Below are 26368 nucleotides of genomic sequence, written 5' to 3' on the forward strand. Positions count from 1 at the left end.
AAAATTATGCATTTAAGAAAGGACTTATTTGTAGACGGGGGCTTACTTAGATTATTTACCTGGGAAACAAGCCTTGAGGTCAATGGTGTTACCATAGGCAAGTGTGAAGTGAAGAGGGTCATCTCTGGGATTCTTAACCCCATGGTTGGTTACTAGCCTAGCAACAGTGGACAAGTTCTCAAGGTCCACAATGGAATTCTGCTGCTCATAACATTCCTTTATATACACAAGGTAGCTGATCAGAGTCTCATCCTTTTTGTTCTGAAAAAAAAAATCAAAAAATAAAATCAGTAACTGTGAAGTTCACTGGCAGTAGCAATAGTTATAACAAAGTTAACTCATCTCCAAACTAACCTTGTGTCAAGGTCATTTCTATGAGTTGCCTGTTAATTAAACAGATGTTATACACTACCGGAGAGGAGACTATCTGTCAACGGTCAGAGCTGTGGACAGTTAGGATGGTATACATTAGGGAAGTGAGGATTACCTGTCAATGGTCAGAGCTGAGAACAGTTAGGATGGTATACATTAGGGGAGTGAGGATTACCTGTCAACGGTCAGAGCTGTGGACAGTTAGGATGGTATACATTAGGGGAGTGAGGATTACCTGTCAATGGTCAGAGCTGTGGACAGTTAGGATGGTATACATTAGGTAAGTGAGGATTACCTGTCAATGGTCAGAGATGAGAACAGTTAGGATGGTATACATTAGGGAAGTGAGGATTACATGTCAATGGTCAGAGCTGTGGACAGTTAGGATGGTATACATTAGGGAAGTGAGGATTACCTGTCAATGGTCAGAGCTGTGGACAGTTAGGATGGTATACATTAGGGCAGTGAGGATTACCTGTCAATGGTCAGAGCTGTGGACAGTTAGGATGTTATACATTAGGTAAGTGAGGATTACCTGTCAATGGTCAGAGCTGTGGACAGTTAGGATGGTATACATTAGGGAAGCGAGGATTACCTGTCAACGGTCAGAGCTGTGGACAGTTAGGATGGTATACATTAGGGAAGCGAGGATTACCTGTCAACGGTCAGAGCTGTGGACAGTTAGGATGGTATACATTAGGGAAGCGAGGATTACCTGTCAACAGTCAGAGCTGTGGACAGGTAGGATGGTATACATTAGGGAAGTGAGGATTACATGTCAATGGTCAGAGCTGTGGACAGTTAGGATGGTATACATTAGGGAAGCGAGGATTACCTGTCAACAGTCAGAGCTGTGGACAGGTAGGATGGTATACATTAGGGAAGTGAGGATTACCTGTCAACGGTCAGAGCTGTGGACAGTTAGGATGGTATACATTAGGGGAGTGAGGATTACCTGTCAACGGTCAGAGCTGTGGACAGTTAGGATGGTATACATTAGGGGAGTGAGGATTACCTGTCAATGGTCAGAGCTGTGGACAGTTAGGATGGTATACATTAGGTAAGTGAGGATTACCTGTCAATGGTCAGAGATGAGAACAGTTAGGATGGTATATATTAGGGAAGCGAGGATTACCTGTCAACGGTCAGAGCTGTGGACAGTTAGGATGGTATACATTAGGGAAGCGAGGATTACCTGTCAACAGTCAGAGCTGTGGACAGGTAGGATGGTATACATTAGGGAAGTGAGGATTACCTGTCAACGGTCAGAGCTGTGGACAGTTAGGATGGTATACATTAGGGGAGTGAGGATTACCTGTCAATGGTCAGAGCTGTGGACAGTTAGGATGGTATACATTAGGTAAGTGAGGATTACCTGTCAATGGTCAGAGATGAGAACAGTTAGGATGGTATACATTAGGGAAGTGAGGATTACATGTCAATGGTCAGAGCTGTGGACAGTTAGGATGGTATACATTAGGTAAGTGAGGATTACCTGTCAACGGTCAGAGCTGAGAACAGTTAGGATGGTATACATTAGGGTAGTTAGGGTAGTGAGGATTACCTGTCAATGGTCAGAGCTGTGGACAGTTAGGATGGTATACATTAGGGAAGCGAGGATTACCTGTCAACGGTCAGAGCTGTGGACAGTTAGGATGGTATACATTAGGGAAGCGAGGATTACCTGTCAACGGTCAGAGCTGTGGACAGTTAGGATGGTATACATTAGGGAAGCGAGGATTACCTGTCAACGGTCAGAGCTGTGGACAGGTAGGATGGTATACATTAGGGAAGTGAGGATTACCTGTCAACGGTCAGAGCTGTGGACAGTTAGGATGGTATACATTAGGGAAGTGAGGATTACCTGTCAATGGTCAGAGCTGTGGACAGTTAGGATGGTATACATTAGGTAAGTGAGGATTACCTGTCAATGGTCAGAGATGAGAACAGTTAGGATGGTATACATTAGGGAAGTGAGGATTACATGTCAATGGTCAGAGCTGTGGACAGTTAGGATGGTATACATTAGGTAAGTGAGGATTACCTGTCAACGGTCAGAGCTGAGAACAGTTAGGATGGTATACATTAGGGTAGTTAGGGTAGTGAGGATTACCTGTCAATGGTCAGAGCTGTGGACAGTTAGGATGGTAAACATTAGGGAAGTGAGGATTACCTGTCAATGGTCAGAGCTGTGGACAGTTAGGATGGTATACATTAGGGAAGTGAGGATTACCTGTCAATGGTCAGAGCTGTGGACAGTTAGGATGGTATACATTAGGGAAGTGAGGATTACCTGTCAATGGTCAGAGCTGTGGACAGTTAGGATGGTATACATTAGATAAGCAAAGATTACCTGTCAATGGTCAGAGCTGAGGATAGGTAGGATGTTAGCATGTTATACATTAGGTAAGTGAGGATTACCTGTCACTGGTCAGAGCTGAGGATAGGTAGGATGTTAGCATGTTATTCATTAGGAAAGTGAGGATTACCTGTCACTGGTCAGAGCTGAGGATAGGTAGCATGTTATTCATTAGGAAAGTGAGGATTACCTGTCAAGGGTCAGGGCTGAGGACAGGAAGGATGTAAGGATGTTATACATTAAGAGAGTGAGGATTACCTGCCACTGGTCAGAGCTGAGGATAGGAAGAATGTGATGTGTGATGACATCACTGGGCATCAGGCGCTTCACGCTGAGCTTGTTGAGGAGTTTCTGCACCTGGGAGTTAACTTCACTGTCAGGGGTGGCCAGAAGGAGAGGATGAATGGTGTTAAGGTCTGCCTGCAGGACCATCATAGGATCTGTGAAGTATAGAACAGAGTTAAGTTGTTAGTAGACAGCTGTATGAATTACTCAATATACTAAGTACAAAACCTTTGTCCAGGAGCACACCCCCCTCTCCCGGAAAAGATTTTTTAAACCTTTTCAAAAGGTTTTTGTTTTACTCAAAAACAATATGACAAACCAACAAAAATCGCCTAGTTACTTTACCTGACCCAAAAGCCTGTTTTGATTAAATATGTTATAAGTTAGGAGACTTAAATAATTCCACATGATAAGTGATAGAATTGATCTTACCCCAATATTATTGATTATTCAACTTTTGTAAAGGTGTAACTATGATTGTTTCCCAGTAAAACTGTTAACAGAGCTACAAATAAACAACTCTAAGATGTCTCAAGAATTCAGTAAGTTGAGGCAAACACCTCTGTATTCCAAACATTCTTTTTAACTGAAAACTCGACAGAAAGTAAAGTCATAGTTACCTCCCCTTTGTAGTGTTTTCTTATCCTCTGTCAGAGGGAAAAAAATTGTTTTGTCTGTTAAAGCCACAAATTGGTAGGTAGTAAGAGGCAGAATCTTCAGGGTGCTCAGAGTGTCCAGGATGGCCTGGTTGTCATGGAATTCATCCAGACTCCGGTACACACATGCCAGCCACTTAGAAGTGATGAGGATCTGATTGTCAAAGTCTTCTGCAAGAAAAAAATGTTTTGTACATATGATGAACATACTGGCTCTTTTATGGAACATGGCTATACTTAATGTAAAATTCTAACATTCTACAGTAAAAACATTTGGGTTATATGTATTACATAGCATTGACTATGGTCAACAATCAGAATATAGTACATCCCCTGTTATTGGCTGTGGTCAACAATCAGAATATAGTACATCCCCTGTTATTGGCTGTGGTCAACAATCAAAATATAGTACATCCCCTGTTATTGGCTGTGGTCAACAATCAGAATATAGTACATCCCCTGTTATTGGCTGTAGTCAACAATCAGAATATAGTACATCCCCTGTTATTGGCTGTGGTCAACAATCAGAATATAGTACATCCCCTGTCATTGGCTGTGGTCAACAATCAGTACAATCAAATATAGTACATAAGCACACCTTCTTGGCTGCGGTCAAGAATCAGAGCCTTTCCGATCTGTATCAGATGGTCAGTGGTCAAACATTCAATGCCCAGACACTGTGTCAAGGTTGTGTTCAAAGACTCGGCAAGATCACGGTGCACATAAAACAGGTTCAGGTGTTTCTGTAGCATCTCAGGTGTGATGAGTTCACAAATCAAAGAGTCCCGAACAATCACAGTCTGTGAAGGCATCTTCCAGGTAATCATACCTACAGACAAAACAGGGATTCAGATTAGTGGGGTCCTACTTATTCTGATAAATAACCAAACTGAACATAAGTAATTATCATTAATATGTCTTAATGCATCTATTTATCTTTTTTTTCATACTTAAAATTTATCTTAAAGTATCAATACTAATATATGTTAATCACATATGACAGATTTTATTACATATACATACAACTGTACTCCTACTCAAACTTTGGTATCAATGACAAAATTCTTTAACATCTTACCCATCTCTGTTACTTGCAATAATTTACTCTTGTTTTACCAAATATTTATTCTAATTTGCTGGATGAATTTAATTTCCTCCTGTTATGAAATAAATTTTGGCAATGTATTTTTCTTCCTGGCATTCTGTATAAACTGTAAATGAAAGACATTCTTTAACATATGTTTACACCAACCCTTTAACTAAGTCATTATTCCAACCTAGAAATACCCATGGCCTGGAGACTAACCTTTGCTGTTTGGCTGTGTAGGCACACATGCTTTAGCCTTGAGTTTAGCAAGGATCTGTGAAGCAACAGGTCGGAAGAAATCTAGGATCTCATCCTCCATGGGGACAAACTGGAGAAAGGATGTGACAGCTTCAAGGGCAGTGAACTCCTTATGGGACTGAAAATAGAACGATGACAATGACAACTCTGATATCCAATCATCTTACAACAATATGTAATTATTAAATCATCAAACTCATTCCTATCGGGTATCTATGGTTATGATTATACAAGATCTCTTTATCAACTAACGAGACCCGAAGAAAAACAATTGATGATACAAAAAAAAGAAGATACATATACATACAATTTAATACATTTGTTGGATGTTTAATGTTACTGGTAAGATATAATTAAATATCAAATAATGTGCAATTGCTTTTACAATCATTTTATATCATTTTCTATCAAAACAAATCACCCCCTTACTTCATTTTAACAGAATCATCAATTTTAATATCATAGTAAGCTAATAGTGGTTCGCAAATAAGTCCTTCCCTAACTTTATATCAATAAAGTGGGTTTATTTGAGGATAAATACGGTATATTCTGTACACATGAGTACTAAGGATGACTGCCGACCTTGAACAAATCCAAAGCCTCAATAAACAGGGTGTGGAGCTCATTGCGGATCCACTGATTCCACGGACTGTCTCTATCCACGTCCTCACGACTAGATGGCACGTCAAAGTCACCTGAAAATTAAAACCGACATCCTCAACTTTTCACATTTAAATCAGAGTGCTTGCTGTCTAAATTAAAAACCTGATGAAAAGAGAAAATATATTCTCTTAATGTCTTGCATGGTTTATTCTTATTTCAAGACAGTAATTTAATACCTTAATAATGAAAAAAAACTGTCTTTTTCATTTGTATTTGATTCAATCAAAATAAAGTGTTATAACTGTTCATCATCAATACAAGAACACTACATGCTCAAAATATGATCCTATACCATTTAAATTTTATCTTATTCTACAATATTCACCACAACATCATAAATACTGCATCTCAGATAAAATATTGTATTGCACTCTCGTGCAACTTGACTGACGAATCTGATTGGACATTCACATTCACACGAGAGTGTAATACGATGTTTTTTATCGCTGTTGTGGAGTGCAGTAATATTTATATTTTAAATGGAATAATAACACTTTTGGATGGAGCCAAATATGTATCTGATACAAAACTGAAAATGTAATGTTGACAGAAAATTGAAAATTGGAATATCACACAAATCAAACAGAAGACAGATATGCAATAATACAACCCCAATACTGTTATCTGGTTATTTGTGTAATGATTTTGAGAAAGAAATATACCTTGGAGGAAATCAAAATTATTCTTGAAAATATAGAGTTGAATCGCTGTGTATGTGTATTTCGTGATATACAGTATCCTATAGTTATACACTGTTAAATTAGCTCCCTGACTTTTGTTATTCATAAACGTCAATAAAACAAGCATACTTGGTATTGTTAAGCTGGCACTGGTTTACAAAAATAAGAGTGACCTTGACCCAAAAACTCTTAAACTTGAACTTGTCAAAGAATTTATAGTATCTATTATTGTGTGAAGTTAGATCAAAATCCCTTCAGGAACACAGCCAACAGACTGCTGACAATCTTTGGCGTTAATACTTATATAAAGTTCAATATACATATACATGTATATAAATAATTAAAAGATCAACCATAACACAGAGTACCTTGCACAATGAACCGGAATCCGTAGCTGCGGAGTGGCAGGAAAGCAAATACTGGCTGTCTGGGTTGATTGGCCTATAAAACAAACAAGTCACATTAAACTTTAATATTGTATGTACAGTATCAAACTTGTCTATAACCAGTCACATTTAAACTTTAATATCGCATGTACAGTATCAAACTTGTCTATAACCAGTCACGTTAGACTTTAATATTGCATGTACAGTATCAAACTTGTCTATAACCAGTCACATTAAACTTTAATATCGCATGTACAGTATCAAACTTGTCTATAACCAGTCACATTAAAACTTTATTCTTTGTTACATGTACATGTAAACCATCTAATGCTCTTTTTGGCGGAAACAAGCATTTTCTTCTGTTTTTTTCCATTTCTTGATATTGGATACAAATAAAAGGTACAGACACAAAACTGTGACTTATATATAGTGTGGATATAGTGTGGATATAGTGTGGATATAGTGTGGATATAGTGTGGATATAATCTATAACTATTTACCAGTGTGTGTCCTCGTTGACCCTTGGCTCTAAGTGGGAAGGCCATGGCTATCTCTGTGGAGTCTACCTCCACTCCTGATTTAGCCTGGAATAGCAAGAAATAAACAATAATTGTTTATCAATTTCAATATATAATGTTAAAGTCTCCTGATAAAGTACTGACCCTTCCTAAAACAGTAACTAAAACTTTGAGATATATGAGGCAAGCAATATTTTTTTTTTACAATTTGCCATTGGTCTTGTACTTGGGTAAAACAGCATTTTGTTTCTAATTCTTCTTATAATTTGTATGATAAATTCATCCATGTACACTAATTAACTGTAAAATGAATTAATCAATAAAACAAAGGAAGAAATTACAGAAATAAAACAGGTATTATATACGGAAGATAGGAGATCCAATGTCTGTGCAAACAGTTGGGTATAGTTCTATATTACCCAGTCGACAGATTCCGCAAAGGTACAGGTATTTTTATAGGTGAGGTGAATGAAACTTACCTGGAGAGAAATCTTGGAAGCGTCCAGAGACTTCTTGATGACCAGGAATCTGTCTGTGCCTTTGTTGTGCTGTATCTCCACCACACTGTCGCCAAGGTCGCGACGTCGCATCTCCTGAGTCGAGTCGTCTACCTACAATATTTACAAACTCTGACATGAGATCATCAATGTAGAAATCACCAGGGGGACTACTTGTTTAAGTTTTTTGCTGTTTTTAAATATATCGCCCCATGAACAGTCAGGTTCTTTTCGAGGCATATAGTCTCCTTTTAGTGACTGGTTGCTACAATCTACAACAACTTGACTACCGGCCCCCTCCCTCCCATCTCATGCTATCCACAGCAATTGGGATAAAGTGTCTTGCCCAAGGACATGTAAATCAAGTACAGTCTGTGTTCTCACAAATTTCACAGGGTGATCCTGGGATGATCCACCAGAGGATCATCAATGGTAGAAACCACCAGAGGATCATCAATGGTAGAAACCACCAGAGGATCATCAATGAATATTTAATGATGGAAAGTTAAAAACAATTCAATTCATGGGAATTTTCTATGTTTTCAGTGTAAAAGAGATACTTTGTTAAGTTTGTTGATCTTGTCAAGCTTACCTTGTTTAGGACAGTGATTCGTCGAAGGCGGTGAAGGAAAAGGAGCAGTGAAGGGTGGATGTCATCAAACCGGGCGGCCAGAGAACAAGACTGAGTACCCATCTCTTCTTTTAATGGCAGCACTATCTTAGTAGTCCAACTAGAATCATATGTGAACAATATTGAAGGTCACATGTATTGTTATACGGAATATTTCAGATTATACAAAATCATATTCAATGGTCAAAATTTTCTTTTAGACTTTACAGAAGTTTTCCACGCTAAAATATGTAAATTTGATATAAACTGAAAGATAGTACATGTCTACTCACTCTTTGCCGTCGTCCCAGGTGTCCTCAGTCCAGTGGGGCAGTATAAAACCCATAGGGCCACTTTTGGCATCAAAGCAGATATGGTAACCATTTGAGTGAACTTCAGGCCGACTTGTTACACGGAACACTGACTTAAATCCTATACCTTTCTGGCCTACAACAGTTCAAACATACTGTAGAATACAGTGACTAAATCAAGTGTCTTTATTTAGTGAGGACATCTTAGCTTAAAACCTACATTCTCTTCCAACTCAATAACTCTTTCAAAACTATGATCCAAAAAGAATCTTAGGACCGACAATCATATTCATCGGTCCAATATAAAACAAAAAACAAGAGGCCCAAAGGGCCTTAACGGTCACCTGAGATTTGAAATATTTCGGCCAACTAAATTGACCCTTTTTGGCCCCACCCATCAGTCCTAATGGGGTCAGTCTATGAAGAGTATTTGATTCTAACATATCTGAGAGTAGAGAAGAAGATTTTTGAAATTTCAGTCAATTTGACCCTTTTTGGCCCCGCCCACCAGCCCCTGGGGGTCAACTAGGGCCAACATGTACATAACATCAAACTGTACTCCCATGATGATAATTTGAACCAAGTTAGAATGAATTCCAATAGAAATCCAACAAATAATAGTCAAAAATGTGATTTCCCTATATAAACTATAGTAAAGTTTACCCCCTCCCCAGGGGCAAACGTGAGACCCCAGGGTCATGAAATTCACAATTTTGGTAAAACACCTTAAGACCCTTCCATCTATGAAGAGTATTTGATTCTACCATATCTGAGAGTAGGGAAGAAGATTTTTGAAATTTTAGTCAATTTGACCCTTTTTGGCCCCGGCCACCAGCCCCTGGGGGTCAACTAGGGCCAACATGTACATACCATCAAAGTGTCATCCCATGCTGATAATTTGATACAAGTTAGAATGAATTCCAATACAAATCCAACAAATAATAGTCAAAAATGTGATTTCCCTATATAAACTATAGTAAAGTTTACCCCCTCCCCAGGGGCAAATGTGAGACCCCAGGGTCATGAAATTCACAATTTTGGTAAAGCACCATAAGACCCCTTCATCTATGCAGAGTATTTGATTCTAACATATCTGAGAGTATAGAGAAAGATTTTTGAAATTTCAGTCAATTTAACCCTTTTTGGCCCCGCCCACCAGCCCCTGGGGGTCAACCAGGGCCAACATGTACATAGCATCAAACTGTAATCTAATGCTGATAATTTGAACCAAGTTAGAATGAATTCCAATACAAATCCAACAAATAATAGTCAAAAATGTGATTTCCCTATATAAACTATAGTAAAGTTTACCCCCTCCCCAGGGGCAAACGTGAGACCCCAGGGTCATGAAATTCACAATTTTGGTAAAGCACCTTAAGACCCTTCCATCTATGAAGAGTATTTGATTCTAACATATCTGAGAGTAGAGAAGAAGATTTTTGAAATTTCAGTCAATTGACCCTTTTTGGCCCCGCCTACCAGCCCCTGGGGGTCAACCAGGGCCAACATGTACATACCATCAAACTGTCATCCCATGCTGATAATTTGATACAAGTTAGAATGAATTCCAATACAAATCCAACAAATAATAGTCAAAAATGTGATTTCCCTACATAAACTATAGTAAAGTTTACCCCCTCCCCAGGGGCAAACGTGAGACCCCAGGGTCATGAAATTCACAATTTTGGTAAAGCACCTTAAGACCCTTCCATCTATGAAGAGTATTTGATTCTACCATATCTGAGAGTAGAGAAGAAGATTTTTGAAGTTTTAGTCAATTTGACCCTTTTTGGCCCCGCCCACCAGCCCCTGGGGGTCAACCAGGGCCAACATGTACATAACATCAAACTCTAATCCCATGATGATAATTTGAACCAAGTTAGAATGAATTCCAATACAAATCCAACAAATAATAGTCAAAAATGTGATTTCCCTATATAAACTATAGTAAAGTTTACCCCCTCCCCAGGGGCAAACGTGAGACCCCAGGGTCATGAAATTCACAATTTTGGTAAAGCACCTTAAGACCCTTCCATCTATGAAGAGTATTTGATTCTACCATATCTGAGAGTAGAGAAGAAGATTTTTGAAATTTCAGTCAAATTGACCCTTTTTGGCCCCGCTTACCAGCCCCTGGGGGTCAACCAGGGCCAACATGTACATACCATCAAACTGTCATCCCATGCTGATAATTTGATACAAGTTAGAATGAATTCCAATACAAATCCAACAAATAATAGTCAAAAATGTGATTTCCCTATATAAACTATAGTAAAGTTTACCCCCTCCCCAGGGGCAAACGTGAGACCCCAGGGTCATGAAATTCACAATTTTGGTAAAGCACCTTAAGACCCTTCCATCTATTAAGAGTATTTGATTCTACCATATCTGAGAGTAGAGAAGAAGATTTTTGAAGTTTTAGTCAATTTGACCCTTTTTGGCCCCACCCCTCAGGCCCCTGGGGGCTGGGGACCATATAATTCACAATTTTGGTTGACCTTCAGCCATAGAAACTTTCTGCCAAATTTCATTGAATTTTGTTAAGTGGTTTTGGAGAAGAAGTCGAAAATGTAAAAAGTTTACGGACGCACGACACACGACGAACGACGGACGACGACGGACAAAAGGCGATTAGAATAGGTCACTTGAGACTTCGTCTCAGGTGACCTAATAAATGTGTACTGATACTAAAGAAGAAACATAAAGACATTGAGAGATCTGTCAAAATCCAAAATCTGAACATATGCCCTTTTAATTATCTATGTAGCTTTTCAGTACACATGTCCTTGCCTATATAGATTTTCAGTACACATGTCCTTGCCTATGTAGACTTTCAGTACACATGCACTTGCCTATGTAGACTTTCAGTACACATGCACTTGCCTATGTAGACTTTCAGTACACATGCACTTGCCTATGTAGACTTTCAGTAAACATGCACTTGCCTATGTAGACTTTTAGTTTATATGCACTTACCTATGTAGCCAAATGTGTGTTTTCCTTTAGTACTTTTGCCTACATCACAAAGGGCACGGATATTTTTCTCCTCAAAGCCACTCTCATTGTTCAGGACTATGACAGAATCCTGTCTCGTAACAAATGTCACCGAGGGACATACATCACTTGTCATTGTGTCAGGGTAAGTGTTGTCATCAGCATTCTGTACCAGCTCCAGCACAAAGTGGGTATCCTTCAAAATAGAAAGTCAATTTCACCGAGATAATATGACAGAAACTTTAGAGCACTGGAGATCACTCTCACAATTTTTACACTCCTACTAATTTTAATTTCTTTTCAATATTGAAGAAAGTCACCCACAGTGCCTGATATGTTGGGTTATGTACCTTGCTGTAGAGGTCCTTAGAAAGTCGGTCCAGACTGCGTCCAAGTCTTTCCTGATGGACTAGCATCAACCTCTGGCCATCCTCATTAAGTTCTACTCCTATACCAAACTCGTCATGACGGATACTGTCAATGATCTTGTGGCAACGTCGCTCCAGTTTTTCCTCTTCGGTCAAATTTTCCTCTTCCTCATCATTTGCCTCATCTTCCTTGTCCTTGTCCTCCTCTAATTCCACAATTTTTTCTGTGATGTCTATGACTGAAATGTGAAAATGTTTTCTAAATGTGGAATTACTTAAGCTATCTCAGGAAAAATATTTCCATTGCGTAGAGAATGTTTGTGAAACGTGTATGCTCCATGGCACACCCCCGAGATGTTAATGAAGCTTACTGTAAAGTCTTACTAAAACTTCAGTCTGTATACATTGTATTTCAGTCTAGAAAAACAAATGTCAACAAATGACCATTGTGAAATATGTATGCTCCACTACCCTTAGATGGGATATAACTGCACAGTCTTACCAAAACTTCAGTCTGTACCAATGCCAAAAAACAACCTTTGTCAACAAACCAGCTTTGTGAAACAAGCTCCACTTCCCTAATAGGTATGAATGAAGCTGCAATGTCTCACTAAAACTTTAGTTTGAAGAAAGAAACATCACCAAAAGACCTCAAATAACCTCCCATGAGTAAAGGCATGTAGAAAACTGATGTCTACTACTCACCACTGTCTGTGTTCTGACTGTCCAAGGTGTCCTCCCCACTAACCACTATTTCATCAACAATCACCACTTCATCCGACACCTCTGTCTTCTTTTCCTCCTCCTCCTCATCGTCGCTGGACAGTATAGAGGATGCATCAGAGGACTCATCGTCAGAGTCATCGTCACTGTTCTCTTCAACCTGAAATACAGAGAAAATGTATACCTTCTTATTAAACCTACAGTTTAGACTTGTGATTGGGGTACAGTGGATAGTCTTGCACCAACTCAGCCAGGAATGACCCCCCCCCCCCCCCCCCCCGCAATCAAACATCAAATGGTATGAGATCACCTGCCCAACCACAAATGTTCTCTCAATACTCCTGTTTTTCTAACATTAAGAACCCATCTTGTCAAAATAATTTGATATAGAACATGCTTCATAATTTTTGGAACTTCATTTTTTTCCTGTGGCCATTCACAGTGGAAAAGTGTATTGTCATTAAATAAAACAATAAGACACCTACGAATGAGTTTTGTTACAATGAAAAACAATACTTTGACTTCATAATTATATACACAACATCATGCGAGTGTCTTCATAGTGGAAAAATATGATTTGACTCTCTACAGAAGCAGCGGAAATCTATTTGTAAGCATGTTTCTCGGGTTACATAACTTATGAATCCAAAATGGGTATTCATGTTACATTGGATTTATCTAACTCAATAATTTATTTCACATGAAGCTCATCGATCACCTAAGGCATAAACACATCCTCCATATCTCAAACATGCTTTCCTAGTCAAACCTACCTCTAGCCTAACATAATAAAGTGAAGCTGAAATTCTGTTAATAAAAACTGACATTAGAATTACACGGTACCTGGTCCACTTGTCCAAAGAACTCCTGTGCCTCATCAGTGGGGATTTCCTCTATAGCATCCGCAGGCAGAAAACACTTTGACTGAATCAGCTGTGTCCATTCATCAATGCCCAAGAGACAACCAAGCTCTTGTAGGCGGTTCCTGTCATACACACTGTTACATGCCCCTAACAGTAGAGACTTAGACTTGGTAGAGCCCACAACATGCCCAAGGGGTTCAAGGAACACCTGAATGGAAACAGCACAAATAAGTCAGTGTATCTTAGCAACATAATAGGAGCTTAGCACAGAAAAAAACACAACATGTCTTTGAGGGCGAACAAACCACATGCGAAAGCAAATGTGGAATGTGCCCTACAGAGAAGTCAAATAATGACATGTTTGACCAAGAAAGCACATCAGGGTATGTCCTACAGAGAAAAGTCAAATAATGGCACGTTTGACAGAGAAAGCAAATGTGGAATGTGCCCTACAGAGAAGTCAAATAAGGGTATATAAATAATATTCAATTTAATAAAATGTTTTACCTCAAGTCTTTATAATTCATATGTACACTGTCGTTTGAATACACTCACCTTATCAGCCATGGATACACAGCTACGAATTGGCAGCTTTACCAGGCAGGCCAAAACGAACATCACAGCTGCATTGGCAGAACCACCCATAGGGGGCGCTCCTGAAATAAATGGTCACATGTCGCTTTGAAAAAAGGAATCCAATGGAAAATATTTATGCTTATTGGCTGATTTATATAACAATGCTTTGATTACCAATTTGATGCAACATTCTACTGGGAACAAATAGCTTGATATGGGTTTTGTTAAATCGGGCAGCAATATTCTACCACAATATACCAGTAAGTTGTCTTAATTGACCTCTATAGGATTCATGAAATAGAACAACTCCAGTTTAAGGATTAGATGTTGACTGAAATGGAGAAATGTGAAATGGGGAGAAAATGTATGGTGAAAATGAAGTCTTCAAAACAGCAAAGAGACAAGATTTCAGATAGATCCAGAACTGAATATCACAAAAGCATTAAATGGAATCTAATTCCATTCTTTAATACTGTTGACAACTTTTTTACTAGACACAAACAGGGGTGGCTAGTGTTTAGCCATTCAGAGTAAACTCATTACTACCTAGAATAAGTCTTAATAACAGTTTAAAACCTTCAATATCAGACAAACCCTACCTGGGAGGCTGTGGCTGCTCTCTGAGCCATGCATGGTAAACAGTGCTGTCTTCAGGTGGTTGGTCAGTAGGGCCAGAGGGGTGTTGTCCAGACCTTTATTGGTCACAACCATTGACATCAGGTGACCGCACACTCCAGTCACGTTACGGTCTATCAAACACTGCTCAAAAATCTCCGGAGACGTCCGACTGGTCAGCTTTAGAAATTTGCCTGGTTTGGTCTCCATTGCAAGGATGTCTGTTGTCATGATACGTTTACCTGGAGAGAAATAAACATTATCTTGATGTTATTCGTAACCCTGTTCCAAAACGCTAAGAAAAGAAAATTCAAAAAGTCAGACAAATACATGGTTATATTATGAAGTGGTGGATATATATCAGAGCTGTAATTATTAATTATTAAAAGGATGAGTTAATAATGATATTAACTAGAATGTCTTCACTCCAATGCAAAGACTTTACTATTATGATGCTATGGATGTAGCTTGAACCAAATCTGTTGAGGGGTTCTCAAGAAATGTTATTATGGGGGATGGGAGATGGGACAGGATGGATGAACATGGGTATGGGTATCACTACCTGCATTCCCCCCTCCCGACAGCCCCCATAAAATGGCAGGTCATAAAAATATATATCATTCAAGTGTTCATGGTGATTGATTCATTAATAGCTCTTTAAGTTAATCTTTCATTACTTACTCTGGATATTATGCATGCATACGACTTAACTCAACAAGCATGCTTGGATCTTGCTAAAGCAATACATGTCCCCAGGAGCCCCAGCTAAAAATAGTAAGTGCCCTTGAACTTGACCCAAAAAATCCTAAAACTCAAACTTGATCTGTAGCTACTAATACTGAAGTTGCATACCAACTTTCACTGACTCTTGAAAATGGCTGAGAAAAGTGCAGAAAACTGAGTCGACCGCCTAGCGGACAGAAACCTTTATTCTTCCCGGTTTCTCAGGTAGGGGACTAATAATTTGACAGAACATTATTAGACTGAACACCAACCATCAATGGTGGAGATGTGAGAGCCACCATACTTCTGCAGGAAGTCCTTCAGTTTGCCATGCTCTGGCTCAAACACCAGTGTCCACTGGCTCCAGTCTGCCAAGTCCTCCAGTAGGGGGCAGTTGTGTAGACAGGCTAGAGCTGTCTCCCGTGTCTGATGACCAATAATACCAACCTGACCCCGGGGTGTCGTACTGTTTAATGTAGAAATACACATAATCCATTAAAATTTTGCAAGTGAAAGTGCTTTTCAATGGTAGAAATGATTTAATGTATCCAACTAAATTTTAAAATATTGTTTTAATGCATTTTGATGTAAGTTAACTAGTTATTTTATCCTATGAGTTTTCAAGTCTGATGTAAATCTCAATAACTCCTGATAGTTTTCATGTTATTGTCAAACTATGACTAATATCATAAAAAAATCATGAGGGCTATTCCATTAAAATATCTACCTGACTCCAGGGTATCGTTTCACAAAGCTTCGTAACTTACGAACTTTGCGTAAGTCACATTTACGAATTACTAAGCGTTTCACAAAAACTTCGTAACTTACGAACGTTCGTAAGTTACGCAAAAACCTTGCGTAACTTTACGCCATATCAACCCTGTCGTAACTTACGAAAACAATTTAAAATCGTGCGCAGGCATGCCCTTTTGAACAGAAAATGACGTCGTACTCATTTACAAATTAGCATAAGAGAACGAATATGCCTTGTGAGCGATTGTTTCGAGGTGGAAACCGGGTTTTGAAAGTCGAGGAGGGTGCTGGCAAAATTACACATTGTCTTGAAACTAATTGTACGCATATTCGCAGACTGCGCCAACATATGGTCTATTTTAAGAACATTATGTATGTCTTTGGACATTGAGCAAAATCTGTGAAAATTGCGTTTTTACTGTTTGTTTTAACGCATGATAAACAATAAGAATTGGAATTTTATAGAAAAAATGATCTTTTATCAATAATACGGTTGTTTTGATAGAACAAAATAAAGTTCATAGTCTGTGTACCTGACCTGGGAATAGGACCGGCGTACATTTTTCACCCAAAAAGTGTCATCCTTTATACCTCCAAGTTAGAGAGTGGTATATTTTTACCGGGAGAACGTATGATTTTGACGTAAGATACGAAAAAAGTTACGAACACCTTTGTGAAACGCACTTACGAAATTCGTAAGTTTGGCGTAACTTTTTCGTAAATATTTACGAACGTTCGTAAGTTACGAAGCTTTGTGAAATGATACCCTGGAATCCAAAATCAATCACTTCTATCCATGGTTGGATTACCTTCCTATTAATTCGATTTAATTTATTAAATAAATTTTATAGGTGGTACCCCTTAACCAAACCTGGAGACCTGGGGTGGGTAGATGTTTTACTGGAATAACCCTGATAGATTAGTCATAGTCAGAGGAAACAATGATTTAATCAATTAATTGGAACAACACTAAGAGTTACCTGGGATTGCATCCAAGAGCTGACTCATATAACACAGTGTGTTCCTTGGACTGATGTTTGCCTGGCCGTTCACTCTCTGTACGGAGACGCCCAATATTTCCATACCCAAGCTGCTTGGGCTCTCGCACACTAAACTGTTGACATATCGCCTTCTCCAAATCCTCATTCTAAGGATGAGAGTGTGTTTAAATGATTATAATTTATATTAAACTTTTTCGTGTTAATTGATACAATTAATCTGTAAGTTTATACCTCTCCCTCTGCTATTAAAGTAATAGGTAATGACCCAGATGAATAATTAATTTTGGTTTCAACAAACATGAAGTCTATGATTTGTGACAAAACATGAAGACTATGATTTGTGACAAGCTGTAATGCCTTACCTGTTCTAAGCCACACTGTCGACACTGGTGCATGAACTCCAGCACCTCGGACTTCTGTGGTCTGTACACAGAGTCACCGTCTCCACCAGAAACACCCATACCAATTGTCATCCCACCACACTCGTCCAGAAACTGTTAACATATGTTATTATAGTGTGCACAAATTACAATAGGTTGAAATACCGTAAATGTATAATACTTTAGTAGTATTTTAATTTTAGTGTTTTACGGGGTGAAATCATTTTGCTAAACTACAATAGCTGCAGTCCCTGTTTTCTACAGCAGGTATTAGGGGTGTTCCAATTCATCATTGCTCTATACTCTGTTTAGCTTCAGTGGTGTGCTAACATTTAGCACTACAAAATAATCATGTTACAGTACATGAAAAATACCTGTAATTGCGTCATCAACATATGGGAAATCTATTCCTCTGAATAGGTCACTTTCAAAAGGATAATTTCCTGAAGGAAATATATATATAATCACAAAGTTTTTGGAAATACAATAGATCATCGTCCATATAATGATGTAAATGTAATGGAAACTTTATTTGTATTAACTTATATTAATCATGCTTGTTGGTCCAGACGGAAGAGCAGGAGGGGTACTAGTGTCAGAGGAAACTGTAACGCCCGGGGAAAATCCATGTGGTAGGGCAGGTGACCCCATACCTTTTCACGTTCGTTCAGAGCAATAAACCCGCACCTCCTAGGTGAAATGCCAGTGTATTACCCACTGTACCAACTGACTAGCCAATGATGTATATATATATATATATCTAGTGGGTAATAGAATAAGCTTCAACTGTAAGTCTGTCCCATTTTTTTTAGATTTTTTTTCTTTTCAAATTCACACTATACATAAAACATCTTAACAATTAGACAACACATTAATGTACAAATATACTCACTCAGAACTAGTGATTACTATCAAAAAAGGGACATAACTATGATAGGACAGCACCCGGGACTGAATTTTAAGTGTGCTATATTGTTCCAGTTTCTAAAATGGTACTCGCATGTAAAATTTAGCAACCAAAGTTGAAGTAGTGCATGAGATATCATACGCCTTGGACAAGGAGACACTCTGACTTACATACATGTAGTACCAGTGAGGGCACAGTAATCTAATAGAGCATCAGCTATAATCATACATCTGTAAATATCATTCAGCAAGTTTTACTGATTCACTTAAAGAAAAGCATATGTGCATACTGAGGTACATTAGTCATATTTAATAAGCTAGAGCACACTTGTAGCGAATGCATGGAACTTAAATTTGTGTTTCCAACATGGAAAATGATCCAGGAATATATGTTTGATTTTTAGCTCAATTCAACTTATACACACTTCTTTGGGCTTCTGGGATTTGTTACAAATATTTCTATGATTTTCAACAAACAAAAAAGAAAATTGTAACATCTAATTCAAAGCCTAAGAACTACTTACCGACTTGGCTTCCCTGATGACAAACTCTAGGAAGCGGCCATGTCCCATGGCAATAAAACTTGGGAAATCAAAGTCATCAGCTAGCTTCTCTTCAATCATATCCATATGGGACAGCTTCAGAGATCCGTGCCCAAGACATCTCTCCAGGTACTTCTTCAAATTTTCCATAACATCACCTACAGAAAAAATGTTCATATTGTACAGTACAATGTAGAAGTACACACAATACAATGTACAGGTACATACAGTACAATGTACAGGTACACACAGTACAATGTACAGGTAGATACAGTACAATGTACATGTACATACAGTACAATGTACAGGTACACAGTACAATGTACAGGTAGATATAATACAATGCACAGGTACATACAGTACAATGTACAGGTACATACAGTACAATGTACAGGTACATACAGTACAATGTACAGGTAGATATAATACAATGTACAGGTACACACAGTACAATGTACAGGTACATACAGTACAATGTAGAAGTATACACAATACAATGCACAGGTACACACAGTACAATGTACAGGTACACACAGTACAATGTACAGGTACACACAGTACAATGTACAGGTACATACAGTACAATGTACAGGTACATACAGTACAATGTACAGGTACATACAGTACAGTGTACAGGTACATACAGTACAGTGTACAGGTACATACAGTACAGTGTACAGGTATATACACGTTAAATGTACAGGTACATACACATTATGTATTGGTACATACATGTAAGATGTATATATACTGTACATATACATATAAATACCATGTACAGGTATATACATGTACAGATTTGAGAATCACCAAATTACACCAACTATTTATACTAGAACACATTACAGCCACAGAACCTGGATATTATAGTAGTAAAAGACTTGCTCTATTTTAATATTTTATTGAAGATTTTTTAATTTGCCAACATTTACACTATTGAGTATAGAGTATCATAAACAACTTTTTTTTTAACTTTTAACTCCTTTTATGAGCCTCAGATCATTAGTTATTATGGATACATATCCCTGGCTACTGAGAATTTATATACCCTTTTCAGGATTGGAAAGTAATATAATAACCAGTTCCGTGGTCATTTAGATTAACATATTTAACACTAGAATTCAGAAATTTTACCTTTCCTAGGAATGCACCCTCCCCATTCCATGGCACTGAGCTTTTATATATAATATCCTGGACTATATAATATTGGACATTTATTCCTTTTATTTTTAGGATTGTACCTTATAATGACCACATTCTCGGTCATTGAGATTTTATATACTCTGGACGATATCAGACAATATATATGTACCTTTCCTGGGTGGTTGTCTCTGTTCTCCGTCCTGTTTTGTGTCTACCTGTTCCTGGTTTTCTGTCGAGGGAGACAGAAGTTCACAGGCTGCCTCCTCTAGTACTGTGTTACTAACACACACTGCCAGGTGGAACAGCTTGGATCCTAACGAATCTGCATTGATCGCCATTAGAAAGTCAGACACCACTTTTTGGAACTGAGCAAACTGCCGCCTTTCAAACTTCGTGGATGGCTGTTCTAGTTGGGTGATTAACTGGAACTTCTGAAATATCTCCATAATTGCTGTTTCTGGTTGGAGCTGAAGGTAGTGTTGCCGTACTTGAAGGCTCGAGTCACCCGCAGGCTGTAAGATGGAGGCACGGAACTTTTGGAAAGCTTGCTGTATCTGCTGCCTCAACTCCTCCTTAAATCCTTCATGAATGACTTTTCTACTTGATGAAACATCACGCTGTGCCTTTTTTAAAACCTGATAAAACAAACAACAGGTTACATATAAAATTCTGGAATTGTACACGTAACAACTCTAAATATTATATATCGAGCAACCAAATCTAACAATTAGTATACAAAATTATCTTCTCCCTAAACTTAATGAGTTATAATTCTTATAATGGCCTTAATTATAAAGGTAAAGTTCAAAACAAATGTACTGGATTTTTTGAAATTATGAAAAACTGAGTTATATATAGGTATATATCTTGAGCCTTACAGAATGAGGACAAATATCAAGAAATTAAATCCTACAGAATGATGGCAAATATACAGAAATTAAATCCTAACGAATATTTCCAACTACACCATAATACCAGCATACCACTCACTAAGGTGTAGGCTAAAAGAGGTATATATAAACAAAGTATTTACCATTGCAGCGAGAGGCAGACTACGAAGTCTAACCCCAAGCATGTAGGCGTTCTCAGCTTCATAGACCTCCACCAGATAGTTCATAAACTCCTCCATAACCAGACGCTCTGACCATTTGTTGTGCTTGGTCATGAAATTGCGCAAGTGTTCAAGGACATCCATACTTGTGATCTCAGGAATGTCTGCAAAGTCGGTGGGAAACTTGAACAGTTTATACACCTCTGGCATACGCTGCAGAGGGCCAAATTTGAATGAAGCAAAATCTTCCTTGTCTGGAGCGTATTCTAACAGACACTGGTTCAGTTCATAAAGCGTACATATAGACCTGGTCTTCACAAATGCCTGGATGTAGGCGTTGACCTTTGCAATGCTACGATTGAATTCATTTATGCAACTGATTTGCTCAAAATACCTCAATCCAAGATGCATAATGTTATTTGTGTTGAACCTTCTTTTTATCAGATCCTCCACCCTGTAGAGCGAGACATATTGGTTAGCTTCTGCCAAAATCTCAATGCATTCCTGAGCAGCATTTTCAAGAACATCAGGTGGTGGTCGTCTGCGTCCGTCGTAGCCCCTTATGGCAGACACTCTAATCTCCCTTTCCTCAATCTCGCGCCGGCTGATGGGTGTAACATGTGTCTCTGTGAGATCTATCACTTGTCCCCCTTGATGTGTACCTGCTGGCATCAATGGAAGTATTTTTGACTTCAAATACACACTACTGGCTGGCTGTACCTGTTGTTGTGGCGACATAGCCGTACCTTCCTTTGGGTCACAGCTAATGTAATCTTTGCTAGGGAGAGATTTTTCCTTTTCTTTTGTAAGATCAATGAAAGGTCCATTTTTCTTCGATGACGATGATGCATCTGTGAGGTCGATGAATTCTCTCTTTGGTGAACTAAACCTTGTATGCTTACCCTTAAATGGCGTTCCCTGAGCACTACTGCTGGAACTGGCCATAGATTCCACTGAGCTGGTGGAAGAAGATCTTTCCCGATGGATCTGACCCAACATATGGCTCTGTACTCCCTGACCCCAAGATAGACCAAAGCTTGGTGAAGGAGCCTGATTTTTCAATCTCAAAAACGGTATCTCCCCCTTTACAAATTCTTCAATTTCTGAAAATTCTGTTAACACATTTGTTAGTTTGGTCACTCCAAAGTTCTTTGCGGTTGGTTGAAGACGATACGTTGCATTGTATACCCTCCAGATTTCTGACTTCTTTATTCCATGGGGAAAATTTTTAAGAAGAGATACCAAGTTATTTTTTAATAATGTTTTGTTTGCATCCAAGGATGTTTCCGTTTTTGCCGGCTGGGACATTAAAGTTGGAAAGTCTTCTTCATCTAACTCCATGTTCTGTTCAGTCGGAAGTTTCGGGGTGCTGTGCTGAGAGGTTTTACGTTGGGGAGGCACTGGCACCTGGAAAGTCAGTCTTGGCTGTTGGACAGGCTGTTGGACAGGCTGTTGGACAGGCTGCATAGGATGGAGGAGCATGAGCGGCTGCTGTACATAAGGAGCAATCGGAATGAGGCAGTTTCCTAAACCTTGGCCTGGTGTGCGCAACAGGCCATCATTTCCTACAATAAATAGGTTTCCACATGCAATCATTATGACTATACATACAACATGAAACAAAGAGATTTTTGGGGGGATATTGTCACCCACCTTTGCATGATCATGATTGTTTGTAAGTTTCATCTTTTTTATACTTTTCTCCTCTATCCTCTGAATGATTATCTGTGTTATCGACATGACATTGCAGAGAAAAAGTAACTTCTTTTCTTCTTACTATAAAACTCTCAAAATTGAAAATGCACAACCTGACCAAGAAGAACCTACAAATTTGTCAAGATTAGTACAGATGAATACTCACGTTCTTCACCGCCATATATCATATTTTATATTTCTCCAGATTACTACTAAATACAGTACGTAATATATTTCTAATGTTACAGGCGGCTTATATATGAAACAGCTACCAATGTGTATCTATGGATAGAAGATTTGAGATGTACCTGGATTGGGTGCTATCTTTCCTGGTTGCAGAGCCCGGATATTTGGTCTGGATGACGACACTTGGTCAATTTGTACCTCACTGTCACTAGTCTCATCGTCATCAGAAGAGGATTCAGCATCAGAAGGAACATACCCTTGGACTAATGATATATAGGTCTTGCCACCACGAACATTCTCGCACACCATATCTTCAAACTTCTCCAGTAAAAGGTGCATCTTGGCAACGCCATAATAGTGGGCTGCAACTTGTTGACCTGTACGACTGGCCACCAAATTCCATAAGTCATGCTTGAGCACTCCATGGGGTGATTCTTTCTGTAGAAGGTTGTATAACTTTCTTTTAATGAAGTGACGACGCTCCACAAACTTTTTCTTGCTCAGCATTCTGACAGTGACTTTGTCCCACTGAAACAAATCAAATTTACATCATTGGTGTGTGAGTTTTATGATGACAATCCTGTAGACGATATAGGGACCATTAGTTTGGATACACTGGGCCGACATATATAACTTGTCAAAGAAATAACCTCCCAGTTTACAATCTTATAAATAATAATCTTTATTATATAACACTGAAACTAGATTTTTGAGACATATAAACTACTGCTATTGTTAATCCAAAGACTAAGTTTTTGAGACATATACACTTCTGCTATAGTTAATCCAAAGATTTGAATTATCTGTCTTTGTTTTACATGATATAATAATAATCAAGAAGAGTACTGCATGGCAGAACAATATAAGCCCGTACAGTGCCATATATTATTATATGCTATCTTGCATTAGAATAAGATTTGTATCACCTTAAGAGTGGCTATCTGGCATGCTATAAATTTTACTTTTCACTACAAAATCAATATCTAATTTTCTGACAGTTTGAGGACAAGAACTCAATCTTCAAAATCAGAAATTGACAGCAATAACCTTTTGAAAAAACAGTTGAATCAGAATTTTTTCCAGGAATCAAATCTATATAATGGCACTAATAAATTCAAAGTTTCACAGAAATTGGTCAAGGAGACAAACATCAAAAACCAAACTAAAACAAGAGGCCCATGGGGCCTGTATCGCTCACCTGGTTGGATTTGACCAAATGTCAAAATAATGTTCATGTTCAATTTGTTCATACACATACTCTCTAAGGGACTGAAAGACCCTATGGATTATTTTAACAACCTAATTGTGTTTGAAGAAACTAAGTCCCTTAGGGTGGGGAAAGACCCTTGCGCCTCTTAGACTCCGCCCCTCAGGCCCCTGGGTGTTCAGAGTAAAAATGTATACAAACTCTGTTCCCCTCCCCCCAAGGATGTTCCTGACCAAATATGGTTCTAATTCATTCATAACTTTATGACTTGTAGCGATTTAAAGACTAATCTCTATTCCCCTATTTGGCCCCGCCCCTCAGGCCCCTCGGGGTTCAGAGTAAAAATTTATACAAACTCTGTTCCCCCTTCTCCCAAGGATGTTCCTGACCAAATTTGGTTCAAATTCATCCATAACTTTATGACTAGTAGCGATTTAAGTGATTAACCCTATCTCCTCTATTTGGCCCCGCCCCTCAGGCCCCTGGGGATTCAGAGCAAAAATTTATACAAACTCTGTTCCCCTTCTCCCAATGATGTTCCTGACCAAATTTGGTTCAAATTCATTCTTAACTTTATGACTATAGCGATTTAAAGGATTAACCCTATTTCCCCTATTTGGCCCCACCCCTCAGGCCCCTGAGGGTTCAGAGCAAAAATTTATACAAACTCGGTTCCCCTTCCCCCAAGGATGTTCCTGACCAAATCTAATTAAAATCCATGAAAATTTTTATGACCAGTAGCGATTTAAAGACTAATCTCTATTTCCCCTATTTGGCTCCGCCCTCAGGCCCCTGGGGGTTCAGAGCAAAAATTTATACAAACTCTGTTCCCCTTTTTCCAAGGATGTTCCGGACCAAATTTGGTTCAAATTCATCCATAACTTTATGACTAATAGCGATTTAAAGGATTAACCCTATTTCCCCTATTTGGCCCCGCCCCTCAGGCCCCTGGGGGTTCAGAGTAAAAATTTATACAAACTCGGTTCCCCTTCTCCCAATGATGTTCCTGACCAAATTTGGTTCAAATTCATTCTTAACTTTATGACTATAGCGATTTAAAGGATTAACCCTATTTCCCCTATTTGGCCCCACCCCTCAGGCCCCTGAGGGTTCAGAGCAAAAATTTATACAAACTCGGTTCCCCTTCCCCCAAGGATGTTCCTGACCAAATCTAATTAAAATCCATGAAAATTTTTATGACCAGTAGCGATTTAAAGACTAATCTCTATTTCCCCTATTTGGCTCCGCCCTCAGGCCCCTGGGGGTTCAGAGCAAAAATTTATACAAACTCTGTTCCCCTTTTTCCAAGGATGTTCCGGACCAAATTTGGTTCAAATTCATTCATAACTTTATGACTAATAGCGATTTAAAGGATTAACCCTATTTCCCCTATTTGGCCCCGCCCCTCAGGCCCCTGGGGGTTCAGAGTAAAAATTTATACAAACTCGGTTCCCCTTCCCCCAAGGATGTTCCTGACCAAATCTAGTTAAAATCCATTAAAAACTTTATGACTAGTAGCGATTTAAAGACTAATATCTATTTCCCCTATTTGGCTCCGCCCCTAAGGCCCCTGGGGGTTCAGAGTAAAAATTTATACAAACTCTGTTCCCCTTTTCCCAAGAATATTACTGACCAAATTTGGTTCAAATTCATCCATAACTTTATGACTAGTAGCGATTTAAAGGATTAACCCTATTTCCCCTATTGGGCCCCACCCCTAATGCCCCTGGGGGCCAGACCAACCATTTATACAAAATTGGTTTCCCTTCACCCAAGAATGCTTCAGACCAAACATGGATCAAATCCCTTTATTCCTGCAGAAGAAGAAGGATTTTAAAGAATATGCTATATTCCCCTATTGGGCCCCCCCCCCAGGCCCCTGGGGGGCCAGACCCACCGTTTATACAAAATTGGTTCCCCTTCACCCAAGGATGTTTCAGACCAAATATGGATCAAATCC

General features: G+C 38.8%; 1 protein-coding gene across 2 annotated transcripts in view; it reads right to left on the reverse strand.

The window, feature by feature from the left end:
- Window positions 1-26368, reverse strand: part of LOC117337277 (protein NO VEIN-like) — a 49993-nt gene that overhangs the window by 12732 nt on the left and 10893 nt on the right. For both annotated transcript variants that reach the window (XM_033898173.1, XM_033898172.1), the window contains exons 3-26: window positions 23324-23729; window positions 21303-22885; window positions 20439-20904; window positions 19109-19284; window positions 17661-17792; window positions 17278-17444; window positions 15817-16010; window positions 14806-15063; window positions 14186-14286; window positions 13611-13838; window positions 12750-12927; window positions 12027-12283; window positions 11659-11872; window positions 8665-8818; window positions 8354-8492; window positions 7744-7875; window positions 7247-7330; window positions 6729-6801; window positions 5600-5712; window positions 4979-5135; window positions 4271-4501; window positions 3637-3843; window positions 2990-3171; window positions 60-261 (exon numbers count right to left, since the gene is read on the reverse strand). In XM_033898173.1, the coding sequence (XP_033754064.1) occupies window positions 60-261; window positions 2990-3171; window positions 3637-3843; window positions 4271-4501; window positions 4979-5135; window positions 5600-5712; window positions 6729-6801; window positions 7247-7330; window positions 7744-7875; window positions 8354-8492; window positions 8665-8818; window positions 11659-11872; window positions 12027-12283; window positions 12750-12927; window positions 13611-13838; window positions 14186-14286; window positions 14806-15063; window positions 15817-16010; window positions 17278-17444; window positions 17661-17792; window positions 19109-19284; window positions 20439-20904; window positions 21303-22885; window positions 23324-23708 (6013 nt within the window). In that variant the 5' untranslated portion in view covers window positions 23709-23729. The remainder of the gene's footprint in view (window positions 1-59; window positions 262-2989; window positions 3172-3636; window positions 3844-4270; window positions 4502-4978; window positions 5136-5599; window positions 5713-6728; window positions 6802-7246; window positions 7331-7743; window positions 7876-8353; window positions 8493-8664; window positions 8819-11658; window positions 11873-12026; window positions 12284-12749; window positions 12928-13610; window positions 13839-14185; window positions 14287-14805; window positions 15064-15816; window positions 16011-17277; window positions 17445-17660; window positions 17793-19108; window positions 19285-20438; window positions 20905-21302; window positions 22886-23323; window positions 23730-26368) is intronic.

This window comes from Pecten maximus, chromosome 11 (genome assembly GCF_902652985.1).
Source record: "Pecten maximus chromosome 11, xPecMax1.1, whole genome shotgun sequence".
Taxonomy (NCBI): domain Eukaryota; kingdom Metazoa; phylum Mollusca; class Bivalvia; order Pectinida; family Pectinidae; genus Pecten; species Pecten maximus.